Source organism: Hyperolius riggenbachi, chromosome 7 (assembly GCF_040937935.1).
Source record: "Hyperolius riggenbachi isolate aHypRig1 chromosome 7, aHypRig1.pri, whole genome shotgun sequence".
In the NCBI taxonomy this organism is placed as follows: Eukaryota; Metazoa; Chordata; class Amphibia; order Anura; family Hyperoliidae; genus Hyperolius; species Hyperolius riggenbachi.
Window position 1 is genome coordinate 23,311,251 of NC_090652.1, and position 12,198 is coordinate 23,323,448.

At 46.6% G+C, this 12,198-nt stretch overlaps 1 protein-coding gene across 3 annotated transcripts in view; it reads left to right on the top strand.

The window, feature by feature from the left end:
* LOC137524127 (zinc finger protein 605-like) overlaps positions 1-12,198 on the top strand; it is a 93,593-nt gene that overhangs the window by 49,785 nt on the left and 31,610 nt on the right. The window contains exons 1-8 of one of the 3 annotated variants that reach the window (XM_068243672.1): positions 1,994-2,274; positions 5,178-5,278; positions 5,844-6,008; positions 6,092-6,215; positions 7,859-7,956; positions 8,066-8,138; positions 8,362-8,459; positions 8,567-8,693. In XM_068243672.1, the coding sequence (XP_068099773.1) occupies positions 5,195-5,278; positions 5,844-6,008; positions 6,092-6,215; positions 7,859-7,956; positions 8,066-8,138; positions 8,362-8,459; positions 8,567-8,693 (769 nt within the window). In that variant the 5' untranslated portion in view covers positions 1,994-2,274; positions 5,178-5,194. Of the gene's footprint in view, positions 1-1,993; positions 2,275-5,177; positions 5,279-5,843; positions 6,009-6,091; positions 6,216-7,858; positions 7,957-8,065; positions 8,139-8,361; positions 8,460-8,566; positions 8,694-12,198 lie in introns of those variants that run through there. The other 2 variants (XM_068243671.1, XM_068243670.1) reach the window with 2 other exon arrangements.

The following is a 12,198-nucleotide window of genomic DNA, read 5'->3' on the forward strand; positions in this document are numbered from 1 at the left end:
CTGAGGAGCACAGGCCCGTCCTCAGCTGCGACCACATGCCTGCACCACTGCTTTCAGCCATAGACCCAGAACAAGTCTGAACATCAGGTGCTGTCATTAAAGTCTGGCTACATTAGCCGCATGCTTATTTCAGGTGTGTGAGTCAGACATTACAGCAGAGAGAATGATCAGCATGGCAGCCAGGCAACTGGCATTCTTTAATGTGAATTTTAAGTGACCCAAAGGTAAAAGAAACCCCAGATACTTACCTAATAAGAGTGAAGCCTCCGGATCCTTCAGAAGCTTCCCCTGTCCTCCTGGAGACTGCCGACGCATCCTGGGACTCTCCTGAAGAGCACAGCCACGCCCCTCTTCATGCATGGGTGTGGCCACGCCTGTGCAGTAGCATGGAGCTGCTCTTGCACAGGAGGCTGCGGGTTACTCCACAGGCTCGGGCATACTTGTGCAGGTGCAGTACGGCCGCACTCGTGCATGGAGAGGGGCCGGGCCACCATCAGGATGCATGAGCGTTTAAAAAAAAATACATTGCATTTATTTTTTCCGGATCAAAAGACGGAAACACTCTGCAAAAGCGATTACAAAAACGCCCACAAAAACGAGCGAACGCACAGAAAATTGCGGAAAAAGAGTGGGAAAAAAAGCCCACCGCGGACGGACATGCGAGCGGAACGCAATGTGAACAAGGCCTAAAGCCACACCCTTGCCACACCCCTAACCACGACCCCACCACACACATACCATTAAGAGTAATAAAAATATGTTGTTTTATAATTCAAACTGCACAGGTCCTTTCTATATACATACATAGATCTGTACAGGAGTCCTGAAACAAGGATACATGAGGGAGGAAGAGGAAAAGAGGGACAGGGTTCCCAAAGAGGGACAGTTGGGAGCGATGCAGTATTGAACTGCCTCTGTATATCCCTTTCACTGCTGATAACTACTTCACATCACACATAGAATACCAACAAGTAAAACGAAAGTAAGAATATGAGACTCCAGGAAGTTTTATTTAGACTTAGTACAGCTGATACAATTATCTGTGTCAAAAGTTCATTTTCACATCAGGTTCTCTTTAAATTTACCCATAATGCTGCTGGCAATCTCTGCCACTAGAGCACGAGCTGCCCTCCTCAGCAGTGGCGGCCATTTTGCTGAAGCCCAGCAATCCCAGCCGATGGGAAGTTCGGATCTTTTCAATGATCCGGATGATTCGAATCGGATCATTGAAGAGATCCGGATCTTTGATCCGAATCTCGGATCATTTTACTACCGGAAGCATTCGGGGGTGAAATGAACAGCAGGACAGGTCTGTGGACAGGAGAAGGGGAGGGAGTGGACACACAGAGAAGGGGAGAAGATGGACAGAGGGCAGGGAGTGGACAGAGAAGGGAGGAGGGACGAGCAGAGAGCAGAAATGTTTGCACGTAATAATACCCACATGCTGAAGTCATATGCTTTACATATATTTCACCTATATGTTCATCTGTACACTTTGAAAGAAAAGGTCGCACAGTGAAAGAAAGCATTCCCAGAAGATAAGTGCAGCTGTTTAGTGCCGAGTGCAGGAGGATTATATATTGCCTTTCAATCACACTGTCTGCAAAGTTACTGAGCTGTGCTGAGCCAAAAGCTTCCAATGTGATCACTGTGCAGCACTACGGAACAGCCAGCCTATAATGGGCAGCACATTGCAGCCAGTATGTGTGCTCTACACATATCTGGCAGTGGCACCCATGTCCCCTCTCTCTCATCTACCTGTCTCCCTGCAAGGCTGCCTCCCTTCCAACAGAGCGATCCCTGCTTCCAGGACCCCGCTGCCCGCTGAGAGGGGGCGTGTCGCTCCTGGCCCCGCCCCTTTGCGATCCGAATCACTCATTTTGATGATTCGGATGATCGGCTCATAAAATAGATTCGGATCAAAGATCCGAATCGTTCATGATCCGGACAACACTAAGCCATAGAGAGGAGGCCACACCCCCAGCTTGCTCTTGCTCCGGACAATGTGTATCCCCCCAGCCATGTGAGAAGCCCCCCTGCAGCCAGGTGTGTGAATGCTGAGTGGGAAGAGGAGGAGAGGAATGAGCTGTGTGTTTGGGGGACCCTCACATGGTGTAGAGACCCCCTTTGTGAATCAGCTGTTCCTCCAGACTTTGCAGCAGCTCTGCCTGTGTCCTCTCTCTGCTGGAGGTGCTGCCTGTGTCTGCTGCAGGCTGCCATTATCACCCCAGTAAGTGCTGCCTGTGTCTGCTGCAAGCTGCCATTATCACCCTAGTAAGTGGGACATTTATATTACTATGTGTGTCTACAGTGTGTGTATATAGTATGTGTTTGTACAGTGTGTAGCAGTGTGGTGTGACATCAGCAGCAATTACACTTTGCTTCTTTATATTTTAATGACACAACAATAAACAGAAGTGTGTGTGTGTGCGTGCGTGCGTGCGTGTGTGTGTACAGGGCTCGGCAGCATTACTACTGCCTATAGTATGGGGAGGAGATGCAGCTGCTGTTGGATATCTCATTGTAATGCTGCTTTGTATGATTGTATTGCTATTATGTGTCAGCAGCTGTGTACAGGCTGATGTGTGTGGAATTGCAGACACTGCTGAGCTGTGGGAGTGGCCAGTTACACCCCCTGGAAGGGAACTCCTTGTCTGCAGTGTGGAATAAGCTGGCTGGCTGATTGGCAGCTGTGTATAGACTGATGTGTGTGGAATTGCAAACACTGTTGAGCTGTGGGAGTGGTCAGTTACATTGGATACATCTGAAATGTATAATTACTATTCCCCCTCCAGGCCGCCATGGATAGTGGGGAATTATTCGGCTTCCAGCGATTGCTAGAGGCTGAATTATTGTGTTTTAAAAGCAACTTTGGCTCCGTCTTTTGACGGCACCGACGTTACTCACTGAGCGCCGCTATAGATGTGATTCCTATTATAGTCTATGGTGGCGCCGGCTGCGCCCAAATCTAGCTGCACAGAAAAGCACTGCTCCGGTTACATCCCCTGGAAGGGAACTCCTTGTCTGCAGTGTGGGATAAGCTGGCTGGCTGATTAGCTGCTGTCACTTCTGCCAGGAGGGGAGTGTTGCGCTTACACCCTTTCTGGGGGTTTCAGCATTTTATTTCTCTGCACATTCCATAGATATAGTTAGAGGCAGCCAGAAGCCCTCCATACAGGCAGCTCCACTCCTTTTCTCTGTGGCACCAATTGTTTTAGAAGAAAGACCACCTAGTTTGTGGACCTCGCCCAGATGTGGGGGACACAGCAGTGAGCAATAAACAGAAACTAAGAGCCTGTTCACACTAGAGCCCTACAATGCTACACAACCCCCAAACACAGTGTGAGCAGCCCTAAACCCCTCCTCCAGCCTCCCAGGCTTTCATGCATATGATGGTAAATTTGCATTGATTAGAAATGCACAAAGTCTTCTGCATCACATCTGTACTTTTATCTATCAATATATCTCACATGTGAATTACACTCTAAGGGCCCATTCACACTAGCAATCGTAAAAGGCTAGTGCTTGGCGCTAGCATTTGCGTGTGTGATTAGCACGGTAAAATCACTGTACACTCTCGCGATTCTGGAGTGATCGCAATTAGCGCTTTTTTAAGCACTGTATCACGGTCGCTCCAGAATCGCAGTAAAATGCTACATGCAACACATTTTGCGATTTTCGCTAATCGATAATCGCCCGGGGCTGCAGCAACGTAATCACTGCCATTAAGTCTGTATTGCGCTAGCGCTTTGGCGATTAGCGGGAATCACACAAGTGAGAACGGGCCCTAACAGGAGCAGGAATATGTGGGGCTGAACTGGAATCTTGAAGTGGCTGACGAGATCTGAGAGCTACAAAAGTATTAGGTGTGAGCTTCATTAGTCAGCTGATCAGCAGCTTCCTAATCTGATTGGCTGTTGCAAAGGAGTTTAGCCCCCTTCATATTCCTGGTAATTTATAACTAGAGTTTGCATTGTATTTGCACTTCTCTCATTAGTGGATGTCTGCAGCAACCAAGAGACGGTGAAATGACATTGGCTGGGAGAATCGCAGAGAGCTCTGGTCTTACCTATGTAAATAAATGAGATCCTTATTATCATCCAGTATAATGAGCCGCCTGTGACCTGCTGGGGGTGCAGCACATGTCATACATCTCCATCCTTATATAGCATAGCTCCGGACTGTCCCTCTTTGGGAACCCAGTGCTTCTGTCCCTCTTTCTTCCTCATTTGTCCCTCTTTCAGAACTGATGTACGGATCTAGAAAAATATACAGTATGTATTTCATCTACTGAAAAATGCAGGGCTGTGGAGTCAGAGTTGGAATCAGAGTTGGGGCAATTTTGGGCACCTGGAGTCGGAGTTGGAGTCGGAGTTTCAGAAACTGGGGAGTCGGAGTCGTATGATTTTTGTACAAAATCCACAGCCCTGTTAAGTATTAGACTAAGGAGTCGGAGTCGAGGAGTCGGAGTCTGAGCAATTTTGGGTACCCAGAGTCGGAGTTGGAGTCGGAGTCGTGGTTTCAGAAACTGAGGCGTTGGAGTCGAAGATTTTTGTACCGACTCCACAGCCCTGGAAAAATGTTTTTAATTCACTCTAAAGGTGGCCACTAACTATTCAATTTCTAGAAAAAATTGTTTAAACGATCAGATAATTCTGATCGGAAGAAAAATCGTTCACTACACCATCAACGAACCAATCTTTGCTTACTATCTATCACAACCAACAAGAAAATCCAAATTTTGGTTTGACCAAAATCCAATCGGACGAATATTTTTATAATCGTTCGTAAGCAATTGGGCCCATCAACAGAGATGATTTACAACCAAACTGATCAGACTTTCTGATCGCGCAAACGATTTTTCGCTAGAAATTGGACCATCAGTGGCCACCTTACGCTTTATTCCCATGCTTTAAATTGATGTATTACTTATTTTCACATGTTAATATGAAGGAAAATGAACCAGGAAAGAAAGGACCAGTGGGAACTGAATTATAAAACAACATATTTTTCTCATAAGATTTTTGTAATATGCGTTTACTAGGGGCGTCTTGGAGGTGTGATTAGGGGTGAGGCAAGGGTGTGGCTTAAGTGTCCCTCTTTCTTATCTCAAAAAGTTGGGTATGATAAAGTCCTACAGGCCAGATAATCCTCAGTCTATTCTCCCCCCTGTGTAGGTCACGTGACCATATCAATGAGGATGGATGAGGACCAGAGTCACATGACTGAGAGGATAGTAATGCTCAGCCTGGAGATCATCTGCCTGCTGACTGGAGAGGTGAGGAGGATTCTGGTAGGGCTGGCTGGAGAGGTGAGGAGGATTCTGGGAGGGATGACTGGAGAGGTGAGGAGAATTCTGGGAGGGCTGACTGGAGACGTGAGGAGGATTCTGGGAGGGCTGACTGGGGAGGTGAGGAGGATTCTGGGAGGGCTGACCAGCGAGGTGAGGAGGATTCTGGGAGGGATGACCGGAGAGGTGAGGAGGATTCTGGGAGGGATGACCGGAGAAGTGAGGAGGATTCTGGAAGGGATGACTGGAGAGGTGAGGGGGATTCTGGGATGGCTGACTGAAGAGGTGACGAGAATTCTGGGAGGGCAGACTGGAGAGGTGAGGAGGATTCTTGGAGGGACACATCACAGCTACTCGGAGAAACTCTGCCAGCTGCTCAACCTGCACATCGAGCCTATACATGCCTGTGTCCCTCACTGCCTTCCTATAACTCCATCATCACTGCCTGTCTGGCCATTGCTGGAGATGTGAGGAGGATTCTGGGAGGGCTGACTGGAGAGGTGAGGTCTAGGTATGTACATGGTGATTGTTGTTACTGTGTGTTGTTACACAGGAGTATGAAGTAGTGAAGAAGACATCTGGTGAGACTCCCGGTAGCCATCTTCATGGCCCATCCACCATCTCAGTGCCTCCACCTCACCCCCTGACACCTCAGAGAAACAATGCGAAGAAGATTCTAGAAGTCATAAACAGGATGATTGAGTTGCTGACGGGACAGGTGAGCAGTGCTGAGGATTATGGGACATTATGCAGCATCAGCAGGGGATGTGTGTGGATAGTGACTATTGTTGTGTGTGCCAGGTCCCTATGAGGTGTCAGGATGTCACAGTCTATTTCTCCATGGAGGAGTGGCAGTATTTAGAAGGACACAAGGACCTTTACAAGGACTTCATGATGGAGACTCAGCCGCCCCTCACATCACCAGGTAAGAGCAGTTCAGAGAATTAATATTACTATTATTTATTGGATTTATATAGCACCAAAAAATTATGCAGTGCTGTACAATAAATAAGATTACAGACAATAACAGAGGTGACCGACACAATACAGTTAATAAGCAATAAGATACACAATGCAAGATCATGCACTGAATTGGTAGTCCCAATAATACAAGTTCACATTATTCTGTGGGCAGGATGCATGATCAGGTAGGATACACAAGAAGGGAGGGCCCTGCCAAAGGCTTATAATTTAATGGGAGGTGTGGTGACATGGGGGGGGCATCGATAGGTTCTCGGCAGAGAGAGTTAGGGCAGTGGTGAGGTGGAGTAAGCCTCTATGAAGATGTGATTTTTAGAGGGCTTGCCTGATGGGCAGTGGGAGAGAGTTTCACAGCATGAAAGCAGCTCTAGTGAAGTCCTGTAGTCATGCATGGGAGTGCGAGATGTGTGGGGTGGTTAGGAGGAGGTTTTTGGAGGAGTAAAGTGGGCGGCCAGGTGTGTATCTGCTGAGCTGCAGAGATGTAGGTCGGGCAGGACTTGTGTATAGATTTGTAGACCAAACATAGGATCTTGAAGCTGATTCTGAGGCTAATTGAAAGCCAGTGGAGGGATTTGCGCAGGTGAGTTGTGGAGGCAGAACGGTGGGAGGAGTAGATTAGTCTGGCTGCTGCGCTCATGATGCATTGTAGGGGGGTGATGTGGTCCTGAGGGAGGCCTGACAGGTGGGTGTTGCAGTAGTCCAGGCGGGAGATGATGAGGGCATGGACAAGGAGTTTGGCAGTGTCCAGGATCAGGATGGGGCAGATCTTAGATATATTGAGGATACCTTTTAGATCCCCCCCCAATTATCTCTTAAGGATATTAGCCTCATGCACTTTCTAGATATAAGTCGTTCAGTAATTGATCATGAAAGCAGTCAAGATAGAAACCAGCAGAATGTTCTTTCCCTTTTCATATCACATTTCTCCTAAATTTGACAGTGACCACTAACAACAACAGGATAGGTAAGCTAAATAGGTAATTTCTTATTGGATGATTAAATAGAGTTTTGTCCCACTTTAAAGACAACCTGTATATTTTTTTAAAAGGTATCCAAGTAGAGGGAATGCTCTGGATAGTGCAGAGGCTTCCTAATTGCTCCACAAGCCCACCATTGCTGCGCAGGGTCCCTCTGTACATATTCTACAAGAGTTTGTCACATGTGTTCCTGTGGCTGCACTCCCCTCTGTGTACGAGCGTCTGTACTGCTCATGCACGGGCACAGCCACGCCTACATGCTAGCACAAAGCCTGCCGTGGACTGTGTACTCTCACACATGCAGCGTGGCCACGCTCGTACACGGAGGGTTATGGAGCCACGCCCACATATCTGACAAGGGTGAGTAGGATGAATACCTCTCCCTGAATATGACTGTGACATCTCTGCTAATCCCCACCTAATGAGGAGCTTATTATAGAGCATGGGTTAGTTGTCTGTGAGCTGCAATACACTGCAGAGCTCCCCCAGCCACACACAATGCTGCTTCTGTACAGCAGTCACTGACACTACATGGCCGAGATCACTTTTATGCTGTAATAGAGGAATCTTATATTTCTGCCTTTTCCACCCCTGTGTGTGTTCCCTACAGGTGAATCCAGTAACAGAACCTCACCGGAGAGAAATACAGGTCCTCTTTATTCCCTGGATTGTACACAGGAAGATTCCACCATCCCCCACCCTCATCAGGTAGCTGGAACTGAGGCTGGAAACACAACACTGACTCCATATGGAATGACCTCACTTCATCAGTGCCTGCATTGTAACAGTGTTATTTCCTGTTATTTTCTGTGTTTAGGGTGAAGTAGTGATGGATGTGAAGCAGGAGAATGGAGATGAGGAAGAGGAAAAACCAGGCAAGCACAGCACAGGTACAAACCTGACACCGCTTTACTCGCAGTCTTTTATACACGCTGTTCCACAATCTGCATTCGCAGTATTTTGTAAACTGATTGTCAACAATCTATGTTTAAATCTTGGAGCGAGCTGGCAGTGCAGGCTGCGTATACTTGTGTGCCAGTGGTGATTCAGTGGCAACAGATGGTGCTGGGCTTATAGTTCTGCCTTTTCCACCCCTGTGTGTGTTCCCTACAGGTGGATCCAGTAACAGAACCTCACCGGAGACATATACAGGTCCTCTTTATTCCCAGGATTGTACACAGGAAGATCACCCCATCCCCCACCCTCATCAGGTAGATGGAACTGAGGCTGTAAACACAACATACTCCATATGGAATGACCTCACTTCATCAGTGCTTGCATTGTAACAGTGTTATTTTCTGTTATTTTCTGTGTTTAGTGTGAAGACATAGTTATAGTGAAGGTGGAGGATGGAGATGATGAAGTGACACATGTGAAGGAGGAGCAGCAGTCTGCAGAGGAGAGTGACATGATGAGGACCAGTGACTTAGGGATGTCACTTCCAGGTGAACAAGCAGCCTTGCCCATTGCCACATGTAACAATGTGCTTACACCCAGGGCCATTTCTCACCTATTTGCTGCCCCAGACAGGACCATGTGCACCATCCCTCCGGCCTTCACATTGGCTTCAATTCATAAAGACCTGTTTGGTAAAAAATAATGATTTGGTAAAATACCACATTTGGGATATCATGTATATCTTGTGTATCAGTCTCTCCCTGTTCATCTTTGAAGGGTTACAGGAAAAACCTCTATGAATGTGTCCTTCTCCTGTTTATTTTCTGATGTCCCGTCCGGCAGTATATCGGTCCCAATGGGGTGGCTCCTCCTATTGGCTGGCTCCATTGCCAGGACATTTTACCAAATAGTTGTTGGTTACCGACAGCTCCAGGCTTATTATTATTATTATTATTATTATTATTTATTGGATTTATATAACGCCAACAAATTACGCAATGCTGGACCATAAACTAGGATACAGACAATGATAATATTGGTGACAGACAACACAATGCAGGCAATATGCAGTAACACACAATACCAGATCATGCACTGGAATAATAGTCCAAGTAATTCAAGTTCACGTTATTCTGTGGGCAGGAGTGATCAGGGAGGATACACAAGGAGGGAGGGCCCTGCCAAAGGTTATGGGTTACAATCTAAAGGGAGTGGTGGTGACCCGATAGGAGGGAGCTGCATTGAGAGAATTAGGTCATTGTTGAAATGGGGTAGGCCATCTTGAAGAGGTTTTGAGGGCTTGTTTGAAGGAGGGGGCAAGCTGGATGGGCAGTGGAGAGAGTTCCAAAGCAAGAGGGCAGCTGTAGTGAAGTCCTGTAGTTGCACATGGGAGTTCGTAAGGCAGTTAGGAGGAAGTTGGTGGAGGAGCAGAGTAGGTAGCCAGGTGTGTATCTGCTGACCAGGCCAGAGATGTAGTAGGTTGGACAGGACTTGTGTGTGGATTTGTTGGCCAGGCATAGGATCTTGAAGCTGATTCTGAAGCCAGTGGAGTTATCTGCATAGTGGAGATTGGTGGGAGTAGTAGATGAGCCTGGCTGCTGCATTCATGATGAATTGTAGGTAGGTGATGCGGTGCAGAGTGGGCTTGACAGGAGGATGTTGTGGTAGTACAGGCAGAAGATGAGGGCATGGACGAGGAGTTTGTCAGTGTGCGGGGTCAGGAAGGGGCGGATCTTGGACATGTTGCATAAATAGAAATTGCAGTCTCTAGCAATAGCTTGGATGTGTGTGTGTATGTGGGGGGGGGGGGGGGGGGGGATGAAGGAGAGGGCCGAGTCCAGGAGACATCCAGGCAGCTGGCCTCTGTGGTTGTACAGATGATTGTACACAATGGGGGTGAGACTATATGTGGAGGTGAAATTAAAAGCCGTTTTATCCAGGTTTGTCTTCAGGAGCCTGGCTGACATCCAGGATGAGATGGCTGAGAGGCAGGAGGATACCTTTTCCATGGTGGTGGTGGAGAGGTCCTTGGCTGGTCATAACATACCAAACATCTCACTTGTTTAACTGAATTCTCTAATCTTAGTGAATTGACATTTATTGAGGTATTTACCTCACTAGTCGGTTATTTTACTTTCCCATGCGGCAACAGACTTAGTGAATAGACGATTTGATTGAATGTTCAGTAAAATCAGCTGTTTTCTGCATTGCTGAATGGGGTAATGCTTGGTGAATTGCAGCCATTATGGAATAGTGTGCGCTATTCAGCCTGGACCAGCCGCATTGAGTGGGCTGGTCACTGATGGTAGATTGCACTGTGGCCACACATGATACTTTCAAAACATCTGATTAGTACTATAGAAAAATAAAATGTATGTTTTTCGGTCGGAAATATCAATCAAATCTTCTAAAATGTTTGCAGTCTTCTGATCTATCGGCTGTGCTGGCAAAGATCTGATCAATCTTTAGAAAAATCTGAATAGTGTGTGGTACATTGGCTTGATTTTTTTTTTTAAACAATACAATCAATTAAGAAAACACACGGTGCTGTATCCCTTCAGCACTTACATTTATGTATCTATACTGATATGATGTGCTGGGTGGTATATTTGTGGTGCTATGTGGCACCTTGCTGTGTATTGGGGCAGCCAGTCTGTACATTACATGCGCTGTAACCCTTCAGCACTTACATTTATGTATCTATACTGATATGCTGTGCTGGGTGGTATATTTGTGGTGCTATGTGGCACCTTGCTGTGTATTGGGGCAGCCAGTCTGTACATTAAATGTGCTGTAACCCTTCAGCACTTACATTTATGTATCTATACTAATATGCTGTGTTGGGTGGTATATTTGTGGTGCTATGTGGCACCTTGCTGTGTATTGGGGCAGCCAGTCTGTACATTACATGCGCTGTAACCCTTCAGCACTTACATTTATGTATCTATACTGATATGATGTGTTGGGTGGTATATTTGTGGTGCTATGTGACACCTTGCTGTGTATTGGGGCAGCCAGTCTGTACATTACATGTGCTGTAACCCTTCAGCACTTACATTTATGTATCTATACTGATATGATGTGTTGGGTGGTATATTTGTGGTGCTATGTGGCACCTTGCTGTGTATTGGGGCAGCCAGTCTGTACATTACATGTGCTGTAACCCTTCAGCACTTACATTTATGTATCTATACTGATATGCTGTGCTGAGTGGTATATTTGTGGTGCTATGTGGCACCTTGCTGTGTATTGGGGCAGCCAGTCTGTACATTACATGTGCTGTAACCCTTCAGCACTTACATTTATGTATCTATACTGATATGCTGTGTTGGGTGGTATATCTGTGGTGCTATGTGGCACCTTGCTGTGTATTGGGGCAGCCAGTCTGTACATTACATGCGCTGTAACCCTTCAGCACTTACATTTATGTATCTATACTGATATGATGTGCTGGGTGGTATATCTGTGGTGCTATGTGGCACCTTGCTGTGTATTGGGGCAGCCAGTCTGTACATTACATGCGCTGTACCCCTTCAGCACTTACATTTATGTATCTATACTGATATGATGTGCTGGGTGGTATATTTGTGGTGCTATGTGGCACCTTGCTGTGTATTGGGGCACCCAGTCTGTACATTACATGTGCTGTAACCCTTCAGCACTTACATTTATGTATCTATACTGATATGATGTGCTGGGTGGTATATTTGTGGTGCTATGTGGCACCTTGCTGTGTATTGGGGCACCCAGTCTGTACATTACATGTGCTGTAACCCTTCTGCACTTACATTTATGTATCTATACTGATATGATGTGCTGGGTGGTATATTTGTGGTGCTATGTGGCACCTTGCTGTGTATTGGGGCAGCCAGTCAGTACATTACATGTGCTGTAACCCTTCTGCACTTACATTTATGTATCTATACTGATATGATGTGTTGGGTGGTATATCTGTGGTGCTATGTGGCACCTTGCTGTGTATTGGGGCTCCCAGTCTGTACATTACATGTGCTGTAACCCTTCAGCACTTACATTTATGTATCTATACTGATA